The sequence below is a fragment of the Solanum tuberosum genome, unplaced genomic scaffold (assembly GCF_000226075.1).
Source record: "Solanum tuberosum cultivar DM 1-3 516 R44 unplaced genomic scaffold, SolTub_3.0 scf00377, whole genome shotgun sequence".
Taxonomy (NCBI): Eukaryota; Viridiplantae; Streptophyta; class Magnoliopsida; order Solanales; family Solanaceae; genus Solanum; species Solanum tuberosum.
In genome coordinates, this window is record NW_006239302.1 from 549,330 (window position 1) to 559,724 (window position 10,395).

Below are 10,395 nucleotides of genomic sequence, written 5' to 3' on the forward strand. Positions count from 1 at the left end.
CGTATCACGTTGTATTGTTCCTGTAACATGGACTTAATTATGGGCATTATACAAGGATCTAGTGATATTACTTGTATATAACTAGGATTTGTACTTGTCCTGAAAACTTTGTTCCCTGCACGTGCCATTTGTTCTTTACCTTTTTTTTATCGTCACAGTTTTCTCTGTTTTTAAATCGATGATTTATTAAAAATAACCTCTCTATTTTTACAAGATAGAGGTAATGTCGTACAGTTTACCCTCCTCAATGTTCTCATCACAAAGTACTTATCCGAAGGGTAGAAGTGTGCTTATTGGTTTTATGTTGTCTTTACAAATTTTCTCTGTATTTGAGTCGATGATCTATTAAAAAGACTTCATTTCGTTCTTTGCAAGATAAAAGTAAAATTGCGTATGTGAACTCTACTTTTTGGAAATTACGAAAGTTTCTCTAACATATCACTTTTGTTGCATTATTTTACTTACCGATTTTATGTTGTCTTTCCTAAATATGTTACAACTGCATTATAAGTCTAGGTCGATTCTTTAAATCTAATGTACCATATACAATAGCTAGCGTTGCTTTATTGCTAAAACGTGACATTATACTTTATATGAAAAAAATCAAATACACAATATTAATTAGTGGTTGTTATAAAAGAAAACAGAAACAACAAGAATTTAACAAATATCGACCAATCGAATACAAAATAATATTAATTGCATTAATTTTTCCAAAACAAAACAAAAAGGCCCTATGATTTGGATGCTTTGAAAAGGAATAGCAAACACATTTCACATGCAATTTCCTTAAGAACGACTAATTAGATTCTATAATTGACACTTAAAGGGTGTGTTCGGTACAAAGTAAAATAGTTTTGAAGAAGCTTATTTTTGTGTGCAAAATATATTATTTCAAAATTGTTTTGTATATAATTTGACTAAATACTATGAAATATGAGATGGAAGATAGGGGTGTGCTGTTGTGGGAATGGGTTGAATTTGATGTGTGTTGAAGGGGTGAGGAGTATATTGAAATGTCATTTGTATAACTTATTTTCTTACATATACTAAGAAATCATTTTCCTAGTCTTAAGCAACTTATTTTTTCTAATAATTTTAAAAATATATAATAAATAGAACATAAAAAGAATGAAATAATTTTCTCCATACTGAACACACCCTTAAGTTTAGAATTAACTCAATTATTGCTAAAAGTGTTTCCAACGTAACTAGGAAAACAAAATTTGTTTGGTTTCTTTTTTGGGTGGCTAGAGACTTGTGTGTAGAAGTAATCTTTAATTTAAATTTCATGGGTTCGGAATTACATGATGGTAACTTCAAGTGTTAATACATAGACGATAACTTCAAGTTCTAATAAATAAAAATTCTAAAATTTATTCATATGTGGTGGTTACGCTATATATATCAATTCATTGACAAGACGACATCTTCTTTATTTAAACTTGTATCAATCAACTTTTCAGTTGATTGATTGCTAAATATGCTCATCTTTATTTGTTTTTAAATAATAATAAAAGTAATGTATAATTTGATATAAATGATAATGAAATTCTTTTGTAGATTTTATTTAGTGGGGAGGGTGTTTCCAAAAAAAGGAAGGAAAAATTGGACTGTAACTGCTCAGATCAATTGTAGTTTGTACTTGTCTGAAGTAGGGGGTGTATATAGGTCAATTTGGTTTTTTTTTTTTTTTTATAAACAATTTAAATTAATTATGTCGATTTATTAAATCTAAAAATCAAATTAAATCACATAAAGTCGAGTTTTTCAATTTCAGTTTTAGTCGGTTCTTTCGGTTTTTTACAACTATACAGTGTTTGAAAAAGAGATCAAATATATTTTCACTTACCTGTGTGATAAGCTAAACTTAAAATATGTTAAACGAATAGAAATCTTCGTAAAGACGATAAAATTCACATGAGTACAATTTTTTTTTTTTTGAAATATCAACGTTCAATATGTTAAATTAATAAGATCACAGGCTACAATCAAACTGAATACAAAAAGAAATATTTACAAAGTAAATTGTTAACTACGAATTTGAATATTATTATTGTAATTTCTTATCTTAGTACAAAATAAAATATTTACAAAGGTTTACAAGCCCAAATTTAAAATAATATATATAAACATTGAAAACTATAAACTAACTAAAAATATATTAACAAATAGATTATAAATAATATTTTTTATCTATAAATAAAATAAAATAAATATATTTATATTATGTCGGTTTGGTTTAGGTTCGATTTGACTTTTTTTCTTTGAATATCAAACTAAACCAAGAGTGATCGTTTTTTTTTCCCAATGCCAAACCAACCAAATCAAATCACAAATTGTTTTTTTTTTGGGTTTAAGTTGGTTCGTCGGTTCAATTTGACTTGTACACCCTAGTATGAAGAATCAATGATCATCACAACAAAGCCAAAAATATCTCAAAAATCATTTGTGGGTGGTGTCTATGAACCACTTTTGTTACATGACTAACTATTTACTAGATTCTGCTAACAATATATTCTTGTTCAAAAAATATGTTCTTAGAGACAACTTTATATCATCCTATCAATCGTTGTTTGAATACTTTTTTTGTTTTTACTGTTATAGTGAAATAACAAAAATATTGTTATTGAAAAATGTAAATATACAATAAGTAGATATTTCATATTTTTAACATAACATTGTTTGAAGTTGTATCCATATCTTGATCAAGTCAAATAATTTAATTCTATTTCATATTTTTAACATAACATTGTTTGAAGTTGTATCCATATTTTCATCAAGTCAAATAATTTAATTTTAGAAGTAATGGCGTGGAAAAGATTAATCATCTAATCTAGATATGTAAAAAAAAAAAGATCTTTATATCAGTAAAATGACCCTCTAGCTCCATCCTGCTTAGAGGCTAAAAATAAAATAAAAATATGTATCGCGTAATCATAATTAATAAAAAATACTCCAGTTTGTACAAAAATATATATCTTGTATTCATTTATTGCGAATAAATTTTTATCAAAACAACTCAAGGAGATAATTAATTCTGTGAACCAAACTAAATCATCGAGTAAGTAAAAGAAGGAGCAATTTTTGAAATTGTTATTAATATACTACTACGATAACTACAAATCAAGAAAAAAACTTTCCAATTACAACTGCATAATTAAGTCCTGAAAGAGAAACTGAAAATGAGATTACAAACCCCACATTTACAAGAACACCAATATTCCTCGAGAGGATTTATTCTTAATAAAATAATAATACTACTACTACTTGACAAAAGAGAAATCTTAGCAAGATCACTAATATTTCTACTACTTGATGATGATAATACATAAAAAGAGGATTCTCTCTGTTTGATTTTTTTTTTCCCTCATCAACCATGATCTGACTAATTTTTTTTTAAAATTCATTGGGTCGACTAATATTGCCACGTCAGTACTGCAAGACATTGGCAGTCATAATGGGTTGATTGGCAGATAGATAATTCCAAGAATTGGTCACGTTGAACCCATCAAGCATAATGTCATTTTGTGCAAAATTGAAGCTATAAGGCTCATTGTGGTCCATGACAAGTCCATTACAATTGTTGTTTGCATCCAAAACTGTAATGATTTCATTAAGTGACTCAAGCCTACGGCTAAGTTCACTTAATTGAGCTCTCAATATTGAATTTTCAGCCTCAACATTAAGATAATGTTGTGTGGTAACATTCATACTTGTCAAAATCTGGTTATTTTCTTTTCTTAAATTTGTTACTTGACCCATCAAATCATCCAAATGTTTCTGTTTTCTCATTCTTGATCTTCTTGCTGATTCGCGGTTCGATATCATTCTTTTTCTCTTCCTTTGATCCATTAATTGCTGAAGATCTTCTTCTGAACCCGAGTTTTGTAAAAACGATGAACCTGATGATGTACCACTTGACGAAGCCATGACCCAAAAATATTCAATAAAGTTAAAATTAGCAGGACCCAGATGGAGTTTTTGATTTAAAAAAAACAGAGCAGAATGAAAAATATTTTTTTAGATTTAAGTTTTTATTTTTATAGATTAATAAAATTATATAAAAATAGTAGTAGTTATTAAGCTGGCGGGGCTATGAAATGAAGTAAAACCAGTAGAGAAAAACAACAGAGAAAGATTGCACCAAATGGGTCCTGCGCCTATATGTGGAATTTATCATAAACCCCGAAAGAAACAGTTCACTCAGAATTGCAGACATGAATTTCAAAAATTAAAAATAATTGGGGTAGCATTAAGATTAGTTTAAAAGATTTAAAAACAAAAACCCCTTTTATGATTTTGTTTAGTAGAAGAAAAAAAAAACTTTTTTGGAAGATTTTGGGTGGTGGAGATTCCAAGAAAAACTTGAAACCAAAAAAACAGAGGAAAGAAGAATTAGAGAGAAAAGGAAGGAGAAAAGAGAGGAGGGGTTAAAGAAGGTGTTTTGGCCGGGATTTTATAGCAGAAAAAGTGGGTGTCAACATATTAAAAAAAATTGTTCAAATCGAAAAAGTTACAACTTTACTTTCAAATTTATACGAAATAACTTTTCACTCGTTATATATTAGGATTGTGGTAATTAAAAAAAATAAAAATAAAAATAATATATATATATATAGTCAATAAATTAATAAAACACTTCTCTATTTAAATTTATTTATCAAATTTTAACTTGAAACACCTATTAAGAAAATAATACTGATATAATGAGTTTTCTATTTTACCTCTATTAATTGACAACATATTTATTTACTAAAGTTTTCAAAGAGGTTAAGTCAATGTTAATATAAATTATTTTATTAAGAATAAAATAAATTTATAATAAAATAATGTCATATTGAGGATCTTTAACCACATAGGTGAGACTTTGAGAATGTTTTTAACTTGTTCATTTTTATTGGGAAAAAAAAAAGTGAAATATAAAAAAGGAAGTTTGGAATATAGTGTAAAAAAAGAAAAGTAAGAAGGATGAAAGGGACATGTGGGGTGGGAAGAGAAACCTCCACGACCGTCTAGATCCAGCTGGGGAGCAACAACATTTACTATATTTTCTTCTCTTACCTCGTTAATCCTCCAACTTGCACCAAATTTCAATTCAGCCCACGTACCTTGATTATTTTTTCCAACAAGATTTTCTCCATACCTAAAACTTAACCCGAGACTTTTGATCAAGGGTGAAACACTCACACCAGTGCACCACAACCCATGTTGGTGGATGACCACGAGAATTATTTCTTCTTTTGTTTCTTTTCTTTTCTTTTTTTTTTACTAATTTTCAGTTTATTTTAAATTTATTGTTTGATTTTGAATCATTTTAATTAACTTCAATGTTATGTTCTCTATTTTAAAATAAGTAAATTGTTGAGTGTCCTAAAAAATTTTCACATAATAAATATATATTGTCTTTAAACAGTTTACTTATTTAAGGAGTTATATCTTTCTATCATTTCCTAACTTTTACGTGTAAATAGATTAATAGATTATTGCAACACGTGCATCCGTCAATAATAAAAGGTAACTGCAGTTCACATTATTTTATTTTAAAACTTTTTGCACTTCTTTTAATAATGATGATAAATAATTATTTATTCTAATTTAAATTAATAGATATAATGTTTATTCACATACAAAATATTTTGGAGCAAATACAGGGTGCGTAAAAGCTTTTCACACCCATATTTATCACTTAATGGTTAACTTATGTCTATTTAAATTCAATTAATAATATTTTAATATAAATAATAAGTGCAAATAATATTTATAAAAACAAACTATTCAAATAGGGACTTGCTTTATTCTCCCATCTTCCATAAGTATATTGCATCACTAGAACTTTCCCAAAAGTAATTACATAATTTAAAGACACAAAGTCATATTTTTCATTTCGGGAATAACAAAAAAGAAAAAAAATATGTAATTATCTCCAAGTGTCCAATTCTTTTTTGAGAAACAACTTCATAGTATAAGAAAAAAAATACAATTACAATAAGATTGATCGATCATTACTATTGAATTTTCCCATTTTGTGTTAAACTTATCGAAAAAAACTTTAGCAAATGTTTGGTTATTAAGGAATTTCATCTAATAAATGTCCCACAAGCTTATTCTTATTTTATTTTTGTAAAGATTTTTAAGAAATGATTTTATAACGATGGAGGATTAAATTATTACTAAATTTATTCATTTTTTTTTACTTATTGTGTCAACATATTATTGGTGCTGGTAGTTAAAAAGTCTATTTCCGACTATAGTTAGAAAAATAGAACTTTTTTTTTCGTTAAAAATAAATAAACTTACAGTAAACGTTTTCACTTTTCTTCTTCTTTTTTTTTCCTTTTGAATTAATTTGTATTTTTTTCCTTTTAATTTATGCTTTTTAGATGTGACATTATAAAAATACACGTGTCACCTCGATTACTGTGATATCATTGTGAATTGTGATGTAGGTAAGCAGTAGTATTAAAAAAACTTTGGAATTTGAAAGCAGCATGCCAGCATAAGAGGAATTGTCCGAAATAGCCCTATATGATTCAGATTTCCGTACATATATGGGGGTAATTGTGTCATTGAATATTAAGATTCCTTCAACCTTTGAGTCTGTGTTTGATCTGCAGATTTCTGGCGGTGCCACTAGGAATTTCAAGACAGGTTAAATACTCCCACGGAATTATATATTTTTATTATTTTATTTTTATTTAGAATTTCTTTCTATTGTTTTTAATAAATAAGTTTTTCCTTAATCTTTCTTTAATAGATAAAATATATATATATATATATTCACTCACTTTTATTTGTTCACTTTACACGTTTTAAGAAACAACGATTGATATGAGTATTTTTACCGTATAACCATATTAATTGATATTTAGTATAATTTTTAGATTTTTTTTTTTGAAAAATAAGAAACTAATGTTAAGAATAAAACATAAAACTTTTTTTGCTTTTTTTTAAAATATGTTAAAGTGACAAATAAAATTAATAATATATACTTAAAGTAGGAAAAAAGTAAAAGTAAAAGTAAGAGAAGTATAAAAAGCACTCCTGAACTTGGAGAAAATTATTAGTTTTATTTCCGAACTCTTGACAGCCTTAAAACACTCATTTACTTGACTAACTAAAGTTAGATACACTTTCGATTTGCTAAATGACATAGCAAGTGGTCTCACTTACTTGTATGAACATGTGACTCTTAATGAAAAGTCGAGAGAAGTGATAAAAATACGCCTAAATTTTACCAAAAATTAAAGACATATTTTACTCGTATTATAAAATTAGAAATGTGTTTAATAAACTCAACGCGAATTATCGGAAAGTACAAAGTTCAAATTTTAAATTTATAATAATATTTTATTGCTCTTTATAATTCATTATTTCCACTTTTAATCTCAACCAAAAATGGCTTGAAGATCAACATCATAGTGTGAGTGTAGAAGTGGAATCTTCAACAGTTTAAACTTTAAAAAGCAGTTAAAAAATGAATAAAAAAGAATTGGTGTCCCCTACGAAAATAATGTAAGATGAGGGAAATTAAATGAAGAGAAAAAGACAGCAACGGTGGAGCCATTGGTTTTATTACTCGTAAAACAGAAAAAGTACATGGGGTCACTATTGCTGCTGAACTTATTATTCTTTATAAATATAATCGAAAAAAATTATTGAGTATAAATTAAACTGATGTACCTCTCTATTCCTAATTACTTGTCTATTTTTAAATTTGCACATCTATTAAGAAAACAATAATTAACATAGTGAGTTTATCATTTTATCTCTATTAATTACGAAGTGGATGAATTAAAAACTTACGATTTTCAAAAAGTTTTACCTTTTTCAAAGTAATTAATTGAGGGTATAATAGGTAAATTTGTTTTGTCTTTTCTTGATTTGTCAAAATGGACAAGTAATTAGGGACAACTAAAAAAAGAAATATGGACAAATAATTAGAAACAGAGGGAGTATTAAAAATGTACACACGTACAACACATGTACAATAGTATTTAGGATTAATTACAGAAATCCCACATTTTAGTTTACTTATTACTAATATCCCCTATAAGTTTTATAAATCTCCAAAATCCCTCATTTTCACGCATCAAATTAGTGTATCTCGCGCATCAGATTAATGTATTATCACATCAAATTAGTGTATCTCACGCATCAGATTAGTGTATCTCGTGCATCAGATTAGTGTCATGTATAAAATGTACATCAGATTAGTGTATCATGTATAAAATGTAATGTATCTTACTTAACGATTAATGTATCTCGCGCATCAGATTAATGTATCAGCTCTTATATTATTGTATCTGTTTGAGAGATTTCTGTAAATTTATAAACCTTTTTAAAGGGGATAAAATTGTAATTTTGCCTTAAAAGTATGCGATTTCTGTAATTTGCCTTAGTATTTATGCTAAGTTTGCTTGAATTTTGGTTATTCCGAATTTTTGAACAATATGTGATACTATATTTACATACAATATTTTCATCTAGGACCATGTACAAGTACAACATTAATGTAAACTAATCATGTTAAGTCACTTAAGTAACATAATCTTATTTTAATTATTTTTTTTTTGTGTAGCCAAGAAAGAAGCTGGATGACATAAATTATGACTAAAACAAATTTGGGCACGTAACCAAAAGTGAGAAGACAGTATCTTTAAAAAATCATGGTAGTGAAAAGAAAAAAAACAACAATAAAGTTATTATCTTTTGAAATATCGATGGGGAAGACTTCGTACTCACGACACGTGTCTCAAATCATATTTAAAAATAATAATAAAAATATTATAATTTTTTTTATATTAAAAAAATTTATTTTAAAATATTAATTAAATTATGACAATAAAGAAATAACACGTGACAAGTAGTTTGAGGAAAAGGGAGTAATGTTCTATTTAGTTCCTCTAGGAAGTAAACTTCAAATATATAAAAGATCTTTGGTTTTGCTTCTTACTATTCTCTTAGTTCCTTTATAATCATCACGTATATTAAAAAAACTTATTTTATGATAGTTATTAATTTAAACAATCAAGAGAATTAGTTATCTTTTTCTAACTTGTTCTAAAGCATAGATCAAACAAAAGTCAAATCTTATTTTGACAAGTGACAACTAAAAACAAAGGGATGGAGTATTTGTTTGAATTAAAGTCTGTTTGTGATTAGGAGAAAAGCGCCGTCAATTCATTGTGATGAGTTTAGAAATTTTGTTCTCCTAACCAATTAATTTATCTTTTTTTTGCGTGATTAATTGAAGTGTTGGATATTGATGGAACTAATAGTTTTAATAATTATAAAATTAAATAAGACCGTCCACTTACTTATGTGAGCCGCAAAAGGCAAGTTGCAGTAGCAAAATGACAATCACTGTCTGGAGTGCAATGTGGTACATTTAATACGTTTTCAATTTTAATCACTTTCTATCCATAAAAAGAAGAAACACTGATTAATTATAATTTATCCTTCACTCAAAAAATGTTCTGATGCAATGTATAGTACGTACATTTGGTCCTTCCAATCAAATATACTTGTCGACAAAATTATATGGTCGGTCATTATTGTTTCATATGGCATTGGTGCTATAACTTATCCCACAATCGAATGAAAAAGACATTGTGATTTTTTTATTGGATTTGAATAAATAATAATCGTATTATTATAAATAAACTTATGAGATTGCATTGAATTTAGTATTATCATATTTTTTGAGGTAAATTTTGATCTTTTATTCATGACTCTGCAAAAGAGTTACACCACCTTACACTTTCACAGGCAAAGCCCAACCCTCACTAGCTCATTACTAAAAAAAGAGTAAATTCAAGGGAAAATTTTCAAAATAATAATATTTTAGCTTTTAGTGGAACTCCTTAACAATAGTTTCACTACTTATTTAAAATGACAATATTTTAGTTTGTTAAGGGATGAGTTATGCATTTATTTTGATTTTGATTAATTTGAAAGAAAACAAATAATTAATAACATAATAGAGAAAATCATGGATAAAAAAATTTTAAAAAGGAAAAAAAGATTTTAAATATAAATCAATTACGTTTTGAAAGAGCATATGTTGCCATTTTTTCTTTTGAGAGTTTTTTTGCCTTGTTCTTAAGAATTTCAAAAAAAAATTTGCAAAAAATAGTTTTGTCTTCCGAATCATTCAATTAATAATTTTCAAAGCTTCTTCGAGTTGAATTCGGCATATTCTTGAAACAAAGGTTTTCAAAATTCACGACTATAATTTCATCAGTTTCATTGAATTCAAGAAATTTCGACATAAGGAATTTTTGTTTTTGTCGATTATTTTATTTGTTTGGATGATATATTCGTATATCTCGACTATAATAGTGGGTTGATTTTTTTCAAAATCGGTGAAATTTTTGTATGGTTTGATATTTT

The 10,395-nt window shown here is 26.9% G+C and overlaps 2 protein-coding genes across 2 annotated transcripts; both read right to left on the reverse strand.

Annotated features, from left to right (window-relative positions):
* Window positions 1–3,093: 3,093 nt before the first annotated feature.
* LOC102591302 (bZIP transcription factor 53-like) lies at window positions 3,094–4,170 on the reverse strand. The gene has a single exon (XM_006361975.2). It carries the CDS (start codon window positions 3,931–3,933, stop codon window positions 3,433–3,435), a length of 501 nt encoding a protein of 166 aa, XP_006362037.1. The 5' UTR covers window positions 3,934–4,170; the 3' UTR covers window positions 3,094–3,432.
* On the reverse strand, window positions 3,807–4,451 carry LOC102590957 (uncharacterized). Its single transcript, XM_006361974.2, has one exon. It carries the CDS (start codon window positions 4,220–4,222, stop codon window positions 4,097–4,099), a length of 126 nt encoding a protein of 41 aa, XP_006362036.1. The 5' UTR covers window positions 4,223–4,451; the 3' UTR covers window positions 3,807–4,096.
* Between the last annotated feature and the right edge of the window lie 5,944 nt (window positions 4,452–10,395).